We start from the raw sequence: 14,943 nt of genomic DNA on the forward strand, positions 1-14,943 counted from the left end.
TAGGGTCCATTCTTGGAGCTGTACATTCTATGGGTTTGGAAAAATAGTTTACAAAATAGCTTCACTGCCTTAAGAATCCTCTGTGCTCTGCCTTTCATCCCTTCCTTGTCCCCTAGTCCTTGGCAACCACTGATCTTCTTACTGTCCCCATAGTTGTGCCTTTATTATTTGACATTTTGTAAAATCAGGTTTGTCTTTCAAATGATTATTTGCTTAGGTTTTATATTAAAATTAATTCATATTTTCTATAAATTGACTACACATGCAGGCAAAGAGTGGCCTGGAAATTCATAGAGCAGGTAGTTTATATATGAATTACTGAAAGAGATATGTACTCATTAGTATTTCATTGTTCAAAATATCCTAAAGTTCAAGTACTCTTGTTGAAGGTATCTGGTAGACATTTTATATGCTGGCTTATTTTTGTGACTACTATATAAAATATGTGAGAAGGAACTGACTTAGAGAAACTTGTTTAAATTACACACAAAATAGCTATTCAAGGACAGGTGACAGCATAAAGCAATTTTTCTAAAGTTTTTTTTTGTTTTTTTTTTTTTTAATATATGAAGAGAATTACCATCTCCACTGTCCACTTCCACCAACCAAATAATCTCTCCTTGTCTCCCCATGAGGTTATGGCTGTGGGAAAATGCTGAAGAAATGGTAATTTAATATGAGGCTATTCAGTAAGTTAAGTAACTATGAACATGTAGCAGTGGCAGAGGAGAGCCTTATTTTCAGCAGAGAGAGCCCCGCACAAAAGTTCCATAGAGAGGGGTCAGCATTTAGGCCTCAGGGCAGAAGCAAAAGAAGAAATGTCCGAGGGGAAAAGGTAAAAGGGTGGCCATCCCAAACTTCTTGAATTCCAGGCTGCCCTGGAACATAGGAGTAGGAAGTTTTCCTGTCCTTCATTTGCCTAGTGCAGGGTTTCTCAGCCTGGGCACTGTTGGCATTAGGACTGGATAGTTCTTTGTTGTGGGGCCGTCCTGTGCATTGCAGGGTGTTTAGCAGCATCCTTGGCCTCTAACCATTGGATGTAGTAACAACTTCCCTAACCCCGCCCCTTCAGTTCGTAAAAGCCAAAAATGTCTCCAGTCCCACTAGTAGTTGCCAATAGCACCCCACAGATGTGACAACCCCAAATGTCTCAACATTGCCAAATGCCCCTTGGAGTACAAGATCACTCTCGATTGAAAGCCACTGATCTAACACCTTCCTTAAGGTTTGTACACATGCCTGCACTTGACCTTACTATTTGTAGAACAGAGAACTTGACCTCTAAATGTGTTTTGCATCTCCCACTGAAGTATGTTCCAGGGCCCAAGTGACTGATTTACAGTAAGCTTTTCTAAGTTGGGAAAATCACTCACCTCTCTGGGTTTAGAGATTCCTCATCTCTCAAATCTAGGGGATAGACTAGATGGCATCCGAGGACTATGTCAACTCAAACATAGTGTTAACACTTAAAATATATTCATGAACTAGGAAATTTAAAATCCTTTGAGTTTTAAATCTGTTACAGAGTAGTGAAACCTAATGGAAGATAAACTAGAAGAACAAGGTTTAAATTTCATTCAAACATGACTCCAGATAAACTGATGTATTAAATTGAGCTGTGTACTATAAATGGAAAGAGGCACTCATTCAATACTAAAACTTATTAGCTTGAGATTACAGGAGGTGGCTTTCATGGGTAACTGGGCTTGCTATCAACTACTCTGCTGGAGGAATATTTAAAAGTTTAAAAAGCAAGATTGTGCCTTTGACAATAATTGAAAAACCAAGCTGTCAGTATCAATTCTGCTTCCATTTTGTATAGAAAGATAGTGAAAACATCAAATAGTGTGAAGGAAATCTTATGGTCCGTCATCTCTATAAAATCATTTAATTGGCTAGTTTAGTCTATAAATCTTTTAAACACAGTAGAGACAGCTTTTGAAATAGCAGTGTCATCTTTCTTATATAATCCAGCTCAGCAAATGTAGTGTCCTATCTTTAACGTGTATTTTATTGATAAAATGTAGATTTGTATGTTCTTTGGCCAGTTCTGCAACTGGATGTAGAGAAAAAATAACATTCCATTCTAATTCCTGAAATAATTACTTCATCTCTTACATTAGCAAATACATTTTTGTTTTCAGTTAATATGCAAAGCTTCACGTATTATCATATTTCATAAAATTAAATAGCTCCTTTTCAAATTTAACCATATTTGATAATCATCATTCAGAACAGCGACCAGAATAATAAAAACTAATTCTCTTCTTTCCTGAACACTTTTAATCTTTCTTCCTGCATTTTAATTGCTTTACTAAATTATAGACATAATATGGATGCTTCTAACCATTTTAAGATTGATTGTCAATGAAAGAGGCATAGAGAAAGGAGAGCTAATAAGGAGTTTGTCTCTGAAATATAGTTATTGAGTTATGCCAAATATAGGATGTCCCCAAAAATATATCCACATACTTTGAGTAATTATAAAGACAGTGTTTATTAAAATACATTTCATTTTCAAAATTGAGCTATTAGCTATTGAAGTGTGTACGCATTTATGGAGGGACACCCTGTATTTTGTCATATTTCTCTATTTCCTTATTTCAGGATGATCATTAATTTTTGGCTCTTGGTTTATCTCTTTTACATGCATACTGAGACTTAGGTTTAGTAGCAATCTTTGAATAAAAGCTGAGGTTTGCCTTACAAGCGTTAGGGCAAAGTCCTACCGGTAAAGTTTACCTAGGCTTCATTGTCCTTAATATAAAATGGAAATAGTGGCTCTTTCTTGAGAATACAGTGGAGGAAACTAATGAGTTCATGCCAAATATAAAACTAAATATAATTTCTAAATACTAGGATATAATCAAATTTTCTTAGCATCTTTCTGCTCTCGTCAAGTAAGACTGTAGTAGTTGGATGGGTAAAATGTAAAGTATAGAACTCAGTCTTTCCTATTACTTCCTCTGTTATCAATAGGGTCAAAGGAAACAATTGTTTAGGAAAGAGATTTAGAGATACAGTGAGGAGGAGAAAGAAATCGTGCATTATTTTCCAAAATCATGCAAATTATTGTGCTCTGATAATGCAGTTGGAATGGAAATTCTACTTTTGAAATAGATGTCGTTTTTTTCTATAAACAAAAGGAAGTACCAGTGTTTTCTTGTCTCTAAAAGGGAACATACTTCATAGCTCCATTCATTTAAAAACACTAAAACGTCAGGGTGGCAGCACTCAGTAAGAAACCAGTGTGGCTTTCAGCTACATTTCTGTTGCTTCTAAGTGCTTTTCAAATATTATGATTAACTATATTCTTTCTGCTTATCCTAATTTCCCGTGCTATTCCTTAAGCTGGCTGATCTACCCCCTCAGCAAGAAAGAAAATGAGAAGAAAATAGTTTATGTCTTACTGTGGTGATTGCTATGTCTTGCATGGAGCTTTCTTTATATGTAAATTGTATTTCTCTCATTCCAATCCATTATTTTTCTTGTCTCTGGATGTAAAGTTTTTTAGCGATGGAGATTTTGTCAGATGAGGACAGACAGCTGGTGAATGATCTGTGACTCTTCAACCCCTTTTCCATATCCTACTAAAGTCCCTCTCCATACTAAACACCTAAAAATATCTAGACGCCCAAATATTCAAGAAAATTTCTATTTATAATGTTTGGTTTTCTTTGTTTTTGGCATATTGTGTCATTTGATGAAATAATCATAATATTTTGTAGAAATGGTTTCCTTTCTAGAATTAAATTTGATTCTAATGTTATCACTATACATTGTATTCTTCTGTTACCTAGGACCAAAAGAGGCTTTTTCCTCCTCCTTGCCTTCCTCTGTTATAAAAGTTGACAGATGTGAATCATAGGCAGCTAAAGAGGGTATGTCAAAATGGGGCCATAAAATGTATTTAACTTAGGAGACTTGGAGCTATTTTGAACATGTTATATCACTATTCTTTGCAAATAGGAGGAAGAAGGAACCTATGACCAAACTATTGAGTTCCGAAGAGGAGGTGATGGCCAGCCCAGGCGGTCCACTCGGCCAACCCAGCAGTTTTACCAACCTCCCCGGGCTCGGAACTAATATGAGAAGGTAACATTGACATTGTAAGGTGTTCTCCATATTAAAAAAGATATTATTTATGTGGAATAAATAAGTTCAATTATTAATATTACATACTAATGTATTAGAAAAAAAGCTGATGTTTTAAACCTTCCAATTATAAAATACGTACGATTAAACCATAGTTATAGATTACTTTTCCATCAACCCTTTCTTCACCAATGCTATCCTTAGTCCTCCTCTTTCTCCATACCTACTCTCTTCTAATGGCGGTGGACAATCATCAAAGTCACTATAAGTTTGAAAGCAGGAAGGTGAAAGAAAATTTCGATTCTTTTTAAGGAAAAAGATATATTTCACTCATGATCCATTTAGACCACCTGCTATTCTTGCTACATTTTGCTGTGTGGAAGGCCATCCTATATAATAAAAGCATAGTGTGCAAATTGTCCCCTCGACTAAGAGTTCATCTGGGAGTTCGATCAGGGGGTGGAGCTGGCCAGGGGAAGGGACCATGAATTTCGTGTACTGGGCCTCTATAGTATTTCAATGAAGGTTGAGTTCACGAAGCTTACCATTTTAAAAGGACATAAAGAAACGAGATATACAGATAAAAGGGAGCCAGTAGTCTCTACCCAAATCATCTGATTAGTGTTTTTCAACCTGGTTATGCATTAGAATCTGGGATCTTTTAAAAACAATACCCTGCACCCCAACCCCAGACCATTTATTTTAGAAGCGGGGGGGATGATGGGGCCCAGGCATGCACACCACTCACCTAAATACTTCATAGCAGAAATCCCCAATAGCGGGTGGTCTTGCTCCCCCAGGGGACATGCCACTGTCAGAAGATCTGTCTGATTATCACAATTGGGGGAGAGGAGGGGTTGCCACTGCATCTAGTGGGTAGAGGCCAAGGATGCTGCTTTAGTAAATGTACAGGGCAGCACCCCCAGAGCAGTGACTTGTCCCAAATGTCAACAGTGCTGAGATTGAGAAATCCTCCTTTAAAATAAAAACACTGCTGCTGAAGCCTGAGAGAGAGAGAGGAGAAGAGAGGAAATGTTTCACAGTATATCTTAAGGAATTGGGTGAAGACAACATGAATGCTTATTGAAATATAATTTGGGACTCCTAGTCCATCAAGCCAGAAACTTTCATCTTAGAGTTTTAGAAAGAGTTACTATCTGAATATCTTTTATAAGAAGGAAGAGAAATGTGACAAAAAAGTCAAGAAATTATAGGACTAATCTAAGGCATCTCATTGTGATGAACCTTATTAATGTGTTTTTGCCATGTTTGGTAATATTTCTATTTTTTGCTTATGCCAGGGCTTTTGAATATTTTTTAATAATCAGAATTTTCTCATTAGAGTTTTTGTTATATTTCACCCTAAAGAGAATTTTGGACTTAACTGTATCTTTTTTTTCTCATGTATTTTCTCTCAATAACAAGACCATTGAGAATTTTTAAAGAAATTGTTCTCAATTCATCATTTTAGCTATTTATTCTGCTACAGCTGTTATCCACATTGTATCCTTCCCCTGCTAAGTGACTCCATTTTTCAAACCAGCTGTTGCTGTTTAGGACTGGAAGTGCAGGTAGCCTGAACTTAGATGTGCTATCCATGAAAAATGCATACCAAATTGTAAACACTCAGTTTAAAAAAGTAAAATATCTCAATAATTTTTATTGATCATATTGCAATGACATTTTAGAGAGATTGGGTTAAGTAAAATATGTTACTAAAATTAATTTTACTTAATTACTTTTACTTTTTTTATGTGGCTACTAGAAAATTAAAAATGGCTCATGTCTCACTTTCTATTTCTGTTGGACATCACTGGCCCAGAGTCTTGTGTCTTCTTCAGCTTCCCCAAAGCTCCTCCATTAGTTAAAAATTAGTTCTGCCCTCTCGAAGTGAAAAAACCTTTATTTCCTAGCTCTTAGCTCCTTATGTAGTCATCTGCCTGGAGAGGAAGCATGGCTTCTGATTTGCCAGAGCAAGCTACCGTAGCAACTTTTTCCTTTATCATTGACTTTTCTTTGTGCTTAATACAAGGCCATTAAGTAAATAGATATAAACTCTTAAATAAAAAGGTAGTAAAACACTTAAAATAAGTTTAGTGTACTTACAGTTAAATCTTTTTTCAGGTAAAGGAAAACTGAGACTTCCCTCTTAGCTTTCTGAGGTCTTTTAAATTGTTTAAGACAAGATTTTAGTATAAGGCCACTATCTCCACACACACATATTCTTCCCAAGGGTAGAGGGAGTTATATTCTACTTGAGCTTTGTGACTAACAAAAGCAGGAGGGCATGGGAGCCTGGGGTAGGTGACAGAAGGGTGAGAGAAGGGGAGCCATTGGGGAAGTAGACCCGCCTCTGAGAAAAAGTAGTGGCAAATCAGGTCAAATCCTTCAGGGGAGATAAGGCCCCAAATGTCAAACTTATAGTTCCTGGACTTCTCATAGTTGTTGCAGACAAGTTAGAAATATGAGCAAATATGGATAGAGAAATTATGCATAGGTCTGTAACCAATGAAACTGACCAAAACTATGTGCATTTAATGAATTTTTTGATGTGATTGGGGTTATAGGAACTAGACTTAAGAGGTAGGGATAGAGTTTAGAAATCAGTTTTAAGCTTCATTTTCTTGGCAGGGTAGAGTTTTCTGAAGAGATTCTAAAAGTGGAGGAAAGCTTAAAGTGGAGAAGAAGCATAGTGCACAGGAAGCAGTTTTCAGTGGCTACATAGAGTATATAAATCAAAGCAGTTGGTGCTAAATATACAGTACATGTTGGTAGTGGCTGAAGACTATGGCTTTAGACATCTCAAGTGTTTGAAGTGTTCAGCGCTTTCATGAAATTCCAAATAAGAATGACATGATTGAAATTATACTTAATAAATATTGCTATTGGATGTAGGATGGATTCCAGCACCTGGAGGGAAAGCATGTAAGCACCTAAGTGCGGTGGTCTAGTGGAGGAGAAGTTAGGGTTTCTGTCCTGCTGTGAAGGGGAAACAGCTGGCCTGTGTGGGAAGGTTTGAAAGACACCTCAGCGTGAGGCCCCCAGTGCAATGAAGGTTCAAGCTCAACATAAGTTTAATAATTATTGATTCACTTTGAACTTCATTACTAGTTACTTATTTGTTTGATGAAAGAATCATCTTTGCATTTTTCACATGTCATCCACAGACTTTGAAACCTATAGCTAAGACTGCTACATAAATACCACAACTTCATTTATTTTCTAAGGCTTTAACACCATTTTTAGCTGGGAAAAGATCTATTTTTAAAAGTGAAAAATTTTTGTTTTGACAATCTGGTCCAGCAAAATTTTTCAAATCAAGGCCAGGGAAGTGATCATTCTAAGAATAGCTATTACAGAACCCTGTGATGCCAGCAGCGTGGGCATCATGTGAGAATGAAAGTACAGAGAGAGCTCTTTATTTTCTAAGCAGGAGACTATTTACTCAGGAGACTTATGAGCTGTTAGTATGCAGCCATGGGAATTCTGTCCAAGCAAGCTTTTATGCATGAAGCTCAAATAGGACCAGAACAATCACGGCTCATCTCTTCACTTCTTTCAGCTTTCTGTTGTCACCAACAAAAGTGTTTGAACCAGGTGATACCTGATAAAGGTGGGGAGCAAGCAGGGGAGGTGACAGACTAAAATAAATGTCCTGTGTGGACTGAACTAGTTCAGAGGTATTCAGAGGAATAGGATGGAGGTAGAACTGGTTCATTGGCAGGCTGCTTCTTTTTTAAATCATTCCCTGTTAAAAACTATTTGGTTAATGGACATTCCTGAAATCAATTTGCTAGCAATAAAGGGGCTAATAGTGACAGAGATGTACTTTAAGAGTTTAAGAGAGAAAAGTATTTAGCAAGATTTTGCTTTGGGGTTTATATATTTATATAAATTGTGTTTATAAATGAAACAGTTTATTCTGTTTGCAATCTATTGATATTTCTACAAGCACTTCACATTTATAGGTAAGTTTCAGCAGAATTATATCCTGAGTGTGAAAAAGTCAATTTTCTAGGTCCAATTTCACTTTCTTCCTCTCTCTTTTTTTTTTTTTAAATAGAGTATTTGTGAAGAAAGGAGTCATTGATGGAAACATCCTGGTCAAAACCTCTTGATAGACCTTCCAATTTCCCTTCAGAATAAGATTCAGCCATGGTGTATATTATTATTTCAAGAATGAAAAAGCAGATTTGAGGGGGGGAAGATACAAGTGAAAGAATTTTTTCTTCTGCCATCAATAAAATCAGTGCGCTATTATATATATATATATACCTTGTTTTACAGTATGTTTTATTTGCTGAATATTGTCTTTCTCCTTCACCTAGTATTAACACCACACTAATTGCCTTCTATTGATAGAATAGTGACAATAGCATACCAGAGCCTCCCCTAATAATTACAGAATAAACTGACTTACACAGCTGGCCACATTTCTTGCAAAAACAACCTGAAGCCAAATTGCAGTTCTTAGTATGGTAAGTACTTCGCTACTAAGTGCAGCAGTAAGAAGTATTTAAAATTCAAATATGTTGTTTTTAGCACTCTATTAGCTTTTTCAACTGCAATTCAATTTTAAAAGGCATTTCCTCGTAATGTGTGCAGTGGATCTTTCAGGATTCATCTACCTTGCAAATAATAGAAAACCCAACTCAAACTGCTTTTGTATTTCATTTAAACACTAAGAAAACTTACTGGCTTGTACATATCACTACCAGAAGCTCAGATTTCAGTTGGTTTCATTCAGTGACTCAGGCCTGTTGTGAAAGACCCTGATTCTTTACATCTCTGGTGTTTACTTGCTCTGTCATCAGCTTCATTCTGCAGGAGACTTCCCCGTGTGGTCACAGATGGTTATGCTTCCCAGAGCTATTATGTGTGAGGACCATTTCTAGAAGTACACTCAGAAGAGAAAAGAAGCTCCTCTCCTTAGGCCACATTCACCTGTATTGTGCTACTTTTGTGCTTAAGAACCAGTAACTTCACAAGGGTCTGTGGATTCCTTTAGGCATGATCTGGCCTTACAGGTGGGGCTGCTCTGCTTCCTGGAAGTATTGGGAACATGTTTGATTCAGGCAAAGGATATGCATCTGAAAGTCAGGAAACTTGTCCAAAGGAGAGGGAGGAGGTGTTGGAAAAGCAACCCAGACTGTCCATTGCAGAAAGCCGTCTGAACTGCAAACTTCTTCATTATATAGGACAGAAATAATGTTCCCATAGTGTTAATCTTAGAAGTCACAAGTGAAGTCTAAAACAAAGAATGAGAAGGTAGGAGGGATGGGGGAAGAGGAAAACAGAACCCTCCAGCCAAAATAAGTCACAAAATTTATTACTTTGCTTTAAAGGAGAGGGTCTAAGGGTCTCAGGGACTATTAACTCTTAAGTTTTCTTATTAGCCCACAGTTGATTATTTCTACAACATTTTTTTTGTTGTTAATCCTCACCCTAGGATATTTTTTCCATTGATTTTTTTAGAATTGAAGGGGGTGGTGGAGAAAGAGAAACATTTGTGTGAGAAAGACAACCCCAACCAGGCCAAGGACCAAACCTGTAACCCAAGTATGTGCCCTTGACAGGGGATCAAACCCATGACCCTTCGGTGCATGGGCCAATATTCTAGCCACTGAGAAACAGTGGCCAACGTGATTTCTACCCTATCTTAATAAATAAAAGGTTGTAGGTGAAAAAGACGTTCTTGCAGTATTTGGTTTTTGTTTGCCCTTTATTATTGCTATATACCATAGGCAGTTTTTTCAAGATCTCCACATAATTCAATATTTATCTTGGGTTGAGAACCAGGAGAAGACCCATGGAAATTTTTATGAATTTGATAGCTGATAAAAAATAAGGGAAGAGGCAATAGAACTTAGGTTAATGTGTGTTTGTGTTTTAGTTTTTAACACAAAAATTGAAGAAGTAAAAAGAATGAAAAATTATTTATATAGAACAAAAGCTTGTAGCATCCTATCTAATAAAGAGGGAATATGCTAATCAACCCTCACACCATTGCAAAGATGGCAGTACCCACACAGCCAATAAGGAGGGAATATGCTGATTGACTGCCATGCATTCAAAATGGCAGTGCCCACAGCCACAAGATGGCAGCACCCAGTCCCCTTAGCCCCACTGGGTTGGTGGGCCTGGCTGTTCTGTGTGCCTGCCTTCAGGGTTCCCCAGGTCCCTCAGCCCCCCAGCTGCCTAGAACAGCCTGAGGTACAGGTAAGCGTCAGATGGTGGCTGTCCAAGGCTCAGGTAACCAGGGTTGGCTGAGGGCTGTGCTGCCAGCAGTGGCAGCAGCTGAGGTGTGATGGGGCTTCGCCTTCCCCTGATCACCGGGTTGCCTCCCACCCCTGAGAGCTCCCAGACTGTGAGAGGGGGCAGGACAGTCAGAGGGACTCCCTCTTCCAGTGCATGAATTTTCATGCACTGAGCCTCTAGTAAGAATATAAGGGAAGAGAATATTTTTGTATAGCTGTGCAATGTGTTTGTGTTTTAAGCTAAATGTTATTACAAGAGTGAAAAAGTTAAAAAAAATTTTTTGAAGTTCATAAAGTTAAAAAGTGGCAGTAAAATGAGACTAATTTATTGTTGAAGAAAACTATGTTAGCCTGGGTGCACAGTGTTCATAAAGTCTATAGTAATGTACAATAATGTCCTAAGCCTTCACATTATCACATCACTCACTCTGACTCACAGAGCAACTTTCAGTCCTGCAAACTCCAATCATGGTAAGTGCCCCATAAAGGCATATCATGTTTTATATTTTATACCATATTTAACTGTACCTTTTCCATGTTTAAATATATACGTTTAGATATATAAATACTTATCATTGTGTTACAATTTCCTATAGTATTCAGTGCAGTAACATGCTGGAATGGGTTTGTCGTGGAGGAGTAATAAACAGGCTTACCAAATAGCCTAGGTGTGTAGTAGGCCATACTCTTTAGGTTTGTGTAGTGCACTCTCTGATGTTGACACAATAACAAATTGCCTAATGACACATATCTCAGAATGTCTCCCTGTTGTTAAGCAACGCATGACTGTATCTCCTTCAAAACTTGGTGCTTCACATTTAACTCATTTGGTCTTTGGACCGTATTGTCTATTTTCCATAGGTTAAGCAAAGCCAGCCAGTCGGCCAAATAAAAGCACAGGATTTTTTTATTTTTTTATTTTTCAGGTCAGAAAACATCTAACTTTATTTTTCCTCCAAATCAAACAACCATAGTAGTACCTTTCTTTTAAATATTAATCTCACTCCTAAATCCTGAAGTAAATGGGGCCTTGCTATGTGTTTGTCACAATGAAAGAAGATGCCTTCAGTTCTTCTTGGCCAAATTCTAATTACTTAGCTGCTCCAGGATTCCCCACAGGAGCTATTTCTTCTTGGATTGTCTTCACTTCAGTCCCTTCTCCCAACTAGGAAGAAGACATCATTTTAAGAGGCTTACTTTCTCTTTCTCCTCTCCTTTCTCCTCCCCTCCTCCTTTTTCTTCTTTTTCTTTTACTTGTGCTGTTAAAGAAATAACAGGCCCAAAATGTAGTCATTTGTCCCTACAACAGCAAACCAGGAATGAATTGCAGTTTGTCTTTCTCAGGACTGTGATCTTTAAAAAGGCAATGTCAAATTTTCTGATTAGCACTAGTTGGGTAATCTGCATGATCTGCAAGATAAAGCCCTGATGGTGAAAGTAATTTTTAGGGGTGAAATAGACAGGTTTGGGGCATTTTAAGAATTGAGGGGTCCATGGAAAAAGCACAGGGCTACAGAGCTGCAAATGGTACATTTCCATAAGATAAGGGAGCTGGGAGCTGCAAAAAGTATACATTTATAGAATAAAGAGAAGGCAGTCCCATTCAAATAGAGAGGAAGAAAGCCCAGAAGGGAGAAGAAGGAGGGAACCTCATGCACTTCGGTTAAGGTTTGAGCTCAGGAGTTATTATAGTAACGAATGTAAGGGGGATAGTGACCAATTTGAGGGGATATCAAAGTACAAATATCTGCAGCTTTTATAAGCTATGGAAAAAAAGGGACTCAGTGGGACTCTAACCCCTCCCTATGTGGGAGTCTGTGCTTGTTTCTCAATAAATTTCCACCTTTGCTATACCATCTTTTGTCCGTGGTTTTATTCTTTGACTCCACCGGACAAAGAATCTGGGAAATCATCCTGCCCAGGGGAACACTGTGCATTCCAGTTCAATTTTCCCATATCACTGGTGTCTTCCTCCCTCCCCACAAAATAAGATGACCTAGCCTGACAAAAATAAGTTATTTCTTTTTTTCCTAATACCTTCTTGCCCCACCCTCTGTCTATGAAAACCTTCCATATTCTACAATCCTCGGGAGCACCTTGCTCTCCATGAATTGCTTAATAAGCCCATTAGATCTTTGAATTTATTTGATGAAATTTTGTTTTTAATAGCACATTTTTATTGAAAGCTTATTGGGTTAGGGAGGTACTGGATCATTGAAGCATAGTAACCTCCATCTTGTATAAAAAACTGCTGTTTGAAATTCTCTGCTATTGTTAGTCCCTTGTCCTGTAAACTCTATAATAAGACTTTGTTTTTAGTTTGAATAATAGAAAAAGATAAACTTAACTGTTTTTAGTTTGAATAATAGAAAAAGATAAACTTCTGACCTTGCAAGGTAGCCATTCAATGTAATAAACTAATATAGAGGCCCAGTACATGAAAATTCATGCACTAGAGGGGGTGGTCTCTCAGCCCAGCCTGCCTCTTCAGGGGCTGGAGGCAACCCAGTGATCAGGGGAAGGCAATGCCCCCATCACACTTCTGCTGCTGCCACTGCTGGCAGCGCAAGCCTTGGCCGGCCCTGGTTACCTGAGCCTCGGTGGCTGGGAAGCTGCCATCGAGGCTTGCCCGCACCTTAGGCCAGCCCTGGGCGGCTGGGGGGCTGAGGGTGAGTCTGGCTGCACTGTGTGCCTGCCATTGCCTTGGCTGGGCTGAAAGGACTGTGGACTCTGGTGGGGTTAAAAGGACTGGGCACCACATCTTGTGGCTATAAGGTGCTGCCATCTTTGTGACAGCATGATAGTCAATTTGCATAGTCCCTCTTTATTAGGATACTCATAATAATTCCCCATATTCTATGCCAAGTACTAGCTCATTATGTATTCAAGGTTACAATTGTAACAATAATCTACACAGAGCTCTTTGTAAAATCTGCAGACAAAGAAGCCCAAAAGGTATAAATATGAGAAACTTCCTGTGTGACTTTGCTCAGAGATTTGGAAGAAACACCTCCTTCTGGGCCGAATTCAATAAACAACTCCTAACTAATTGGCTCATTAAGGCATCTCATATCTCACTCTAAGATTAGGACACAACACCATCATAAATATACAGCCCTTCTTTTTTATATCTTTCCTTTGTTTAAAGAAGGGGAAAGATGGCAGTGAACAGATGGGAGGAAGAAGGAGCAGAGACGACCACAGGCAATACTCTCAAAGAGATCCATTTTGGGAAGAGTAAAAATGAAAATGTGAGGATCAAAAAGATAATTTCTTCAAACTAATTAATTCTGTGGTGCCAGGGTTCTGCCCCGTACCCCCCCCCCCCCCCAGCTTTACAAAGTGTTCAGCATTCTGGAGAAAGGGGTTGCATGTAGATGATTAAGAAGGAGTCCAAGGACAAAAGATATTTTTGATAGGCATTGAGGGTCAGAGGAGCTTCAGCTGAAGGAGCTAGAAAATTCTCTTCCTAGACCAAGGACTGTCCTTTTATTAAACACAATTTGTCCCAAGGCAAGGTGGGAATATACACTTCAAAGGGTGAGGTATCAAAGGGTTTACAGAGATTGTCAGTTTTGGGAATAGCCCACAGCTGTTTATGTGTTTGGCCAACTGGAGGCAATAAAATGCCCTGAGCTGTCTGGCAGTTAACAATACCATTCAGGTTTGGGGGACATGCCTTTTAGCCGTTTCCAACAGGTAAACTACATGTGACTCAACTCTGTTGAGCTCCAAAAGCTTCGCCAACCTTTTGGTAAAACTCTTGTAATTACTACATGCTGGAATTGGTTCTTGGCACTGTGGCCTATGGAAAATTGTTATTCTGCCCAGGTGCCCAGGTATTCCCTTGTGAAAGTCAATGACAGCTATTCTCGGTCTGCGGACAGAACCAGAATCCTCCAGAGGCCTTCTTTAAATGACAAGGCCAGCTCCACCTGTGACCTGGTTCTGTGGGTCTCTATTCAGGTTCTGGGGATATGCATTTTAATCAGTCTCCTCAGGTGTTTGTGTTGCTCATGACTGGCTGTCACTCTCATCCTCTGTTCTGAACAGATGAGCAGAGTTTCCTGCAGAGCCTTAAACTGCAGATCAAGGCATCAGAATCAGAAGACCCAGGGAGCATGGGAGTAGGTTGTGGAAGGACAAAGATATGGAAAACAAGAGGTCTAATTCCTCGCGCGCCCCCCCCCCCCCATATCTTTCACTTTAGAAAACTTGTAATGGCTCATAGTTTATTCTCTCTTTGAGATGTATAAAAATCCTTTTGAAAACTAGATAGGACTTTTGTCAGTTTGATGACCCATGAATGCCATTCTCAAGGACCTTGATTTTTACTCTTTGAAATGTAAACATCAAGGAAAATAACACCCTAATCACCCAGTTTCTGAGGGATGGTAGGCACCTTGTTGCAAGTTGCAAAATTACCTCCTGTCATAAAGATACGGGTTTGTTTCTCAACTAGATAAAGCTAATAAGCTAACACAGATAGGCACTCCATTTACCATGTGAGTCAAGGATGAACCATGTACCAGTATGACAAATGCTGCTGTCATAGTTCCCTTACTAGAGGGCTAGTAATTGTTTATCTTGA

General features: G+C 38.6%; 1 protein-coding gene across 7 annotated transcripts in view; it reads left to right on the plus strand.

Moving 5' to 3' along the window:
* The window catches only part of TDRD3 (tudor domain containing 3), a 148,897-nt gene extending 140,542 nt beyond the window's left edge, over window positions 1-8,355 (plus strand). For 4 of the 7 annotated variants that reach the window (XM_036456094.2, XM_036456093.2, XM_036456097.2 and 1 more), the window contains 2 exons: window positions 3,970-4,095; window positions 8,159-8,355. In XM_036456094.2, coding sequence (XP_036311987.1) covers window positions 3,970-4,095; window positions 8,159-8,213 — 181 coding nt within the window. In that variant the 3' untranslated portion in view covers window positions 8,214-8,355. Of the gene's footprint in view, window positions 1-635; window positions 690-3,800; window positions 3,882-3,969; window positions 4,096-8,158 lie in introns of those variants that run through there. The other 3 variants (XM_036456095.2, XM_045588689.1, XR_006742949.1) reach the window with 3 other exon arrangements.
* The last annotated feature ends 6,588 nt before the right edge of the window (window positions 8,356-14,943 follow it).

The sequence above is a fragment of the Pipistrellus kuhlii genome, unplaced genomic scaffold (assembly GCF_014108245.1).
Source record: "Pipistrellus kuhlii isolate mPipKuh1 unplaced genomic scaffold, mPipKuh1.p scaffold_m20_p_3, whole genome shotgun sequence".
Taxonomy (NCBI): Eukaryota; Metazoa; Chordata; class Mammalia; order Chiroptera; family Vespertilionidae; genus Pipistrellus; species Pipistrellus kuhlii.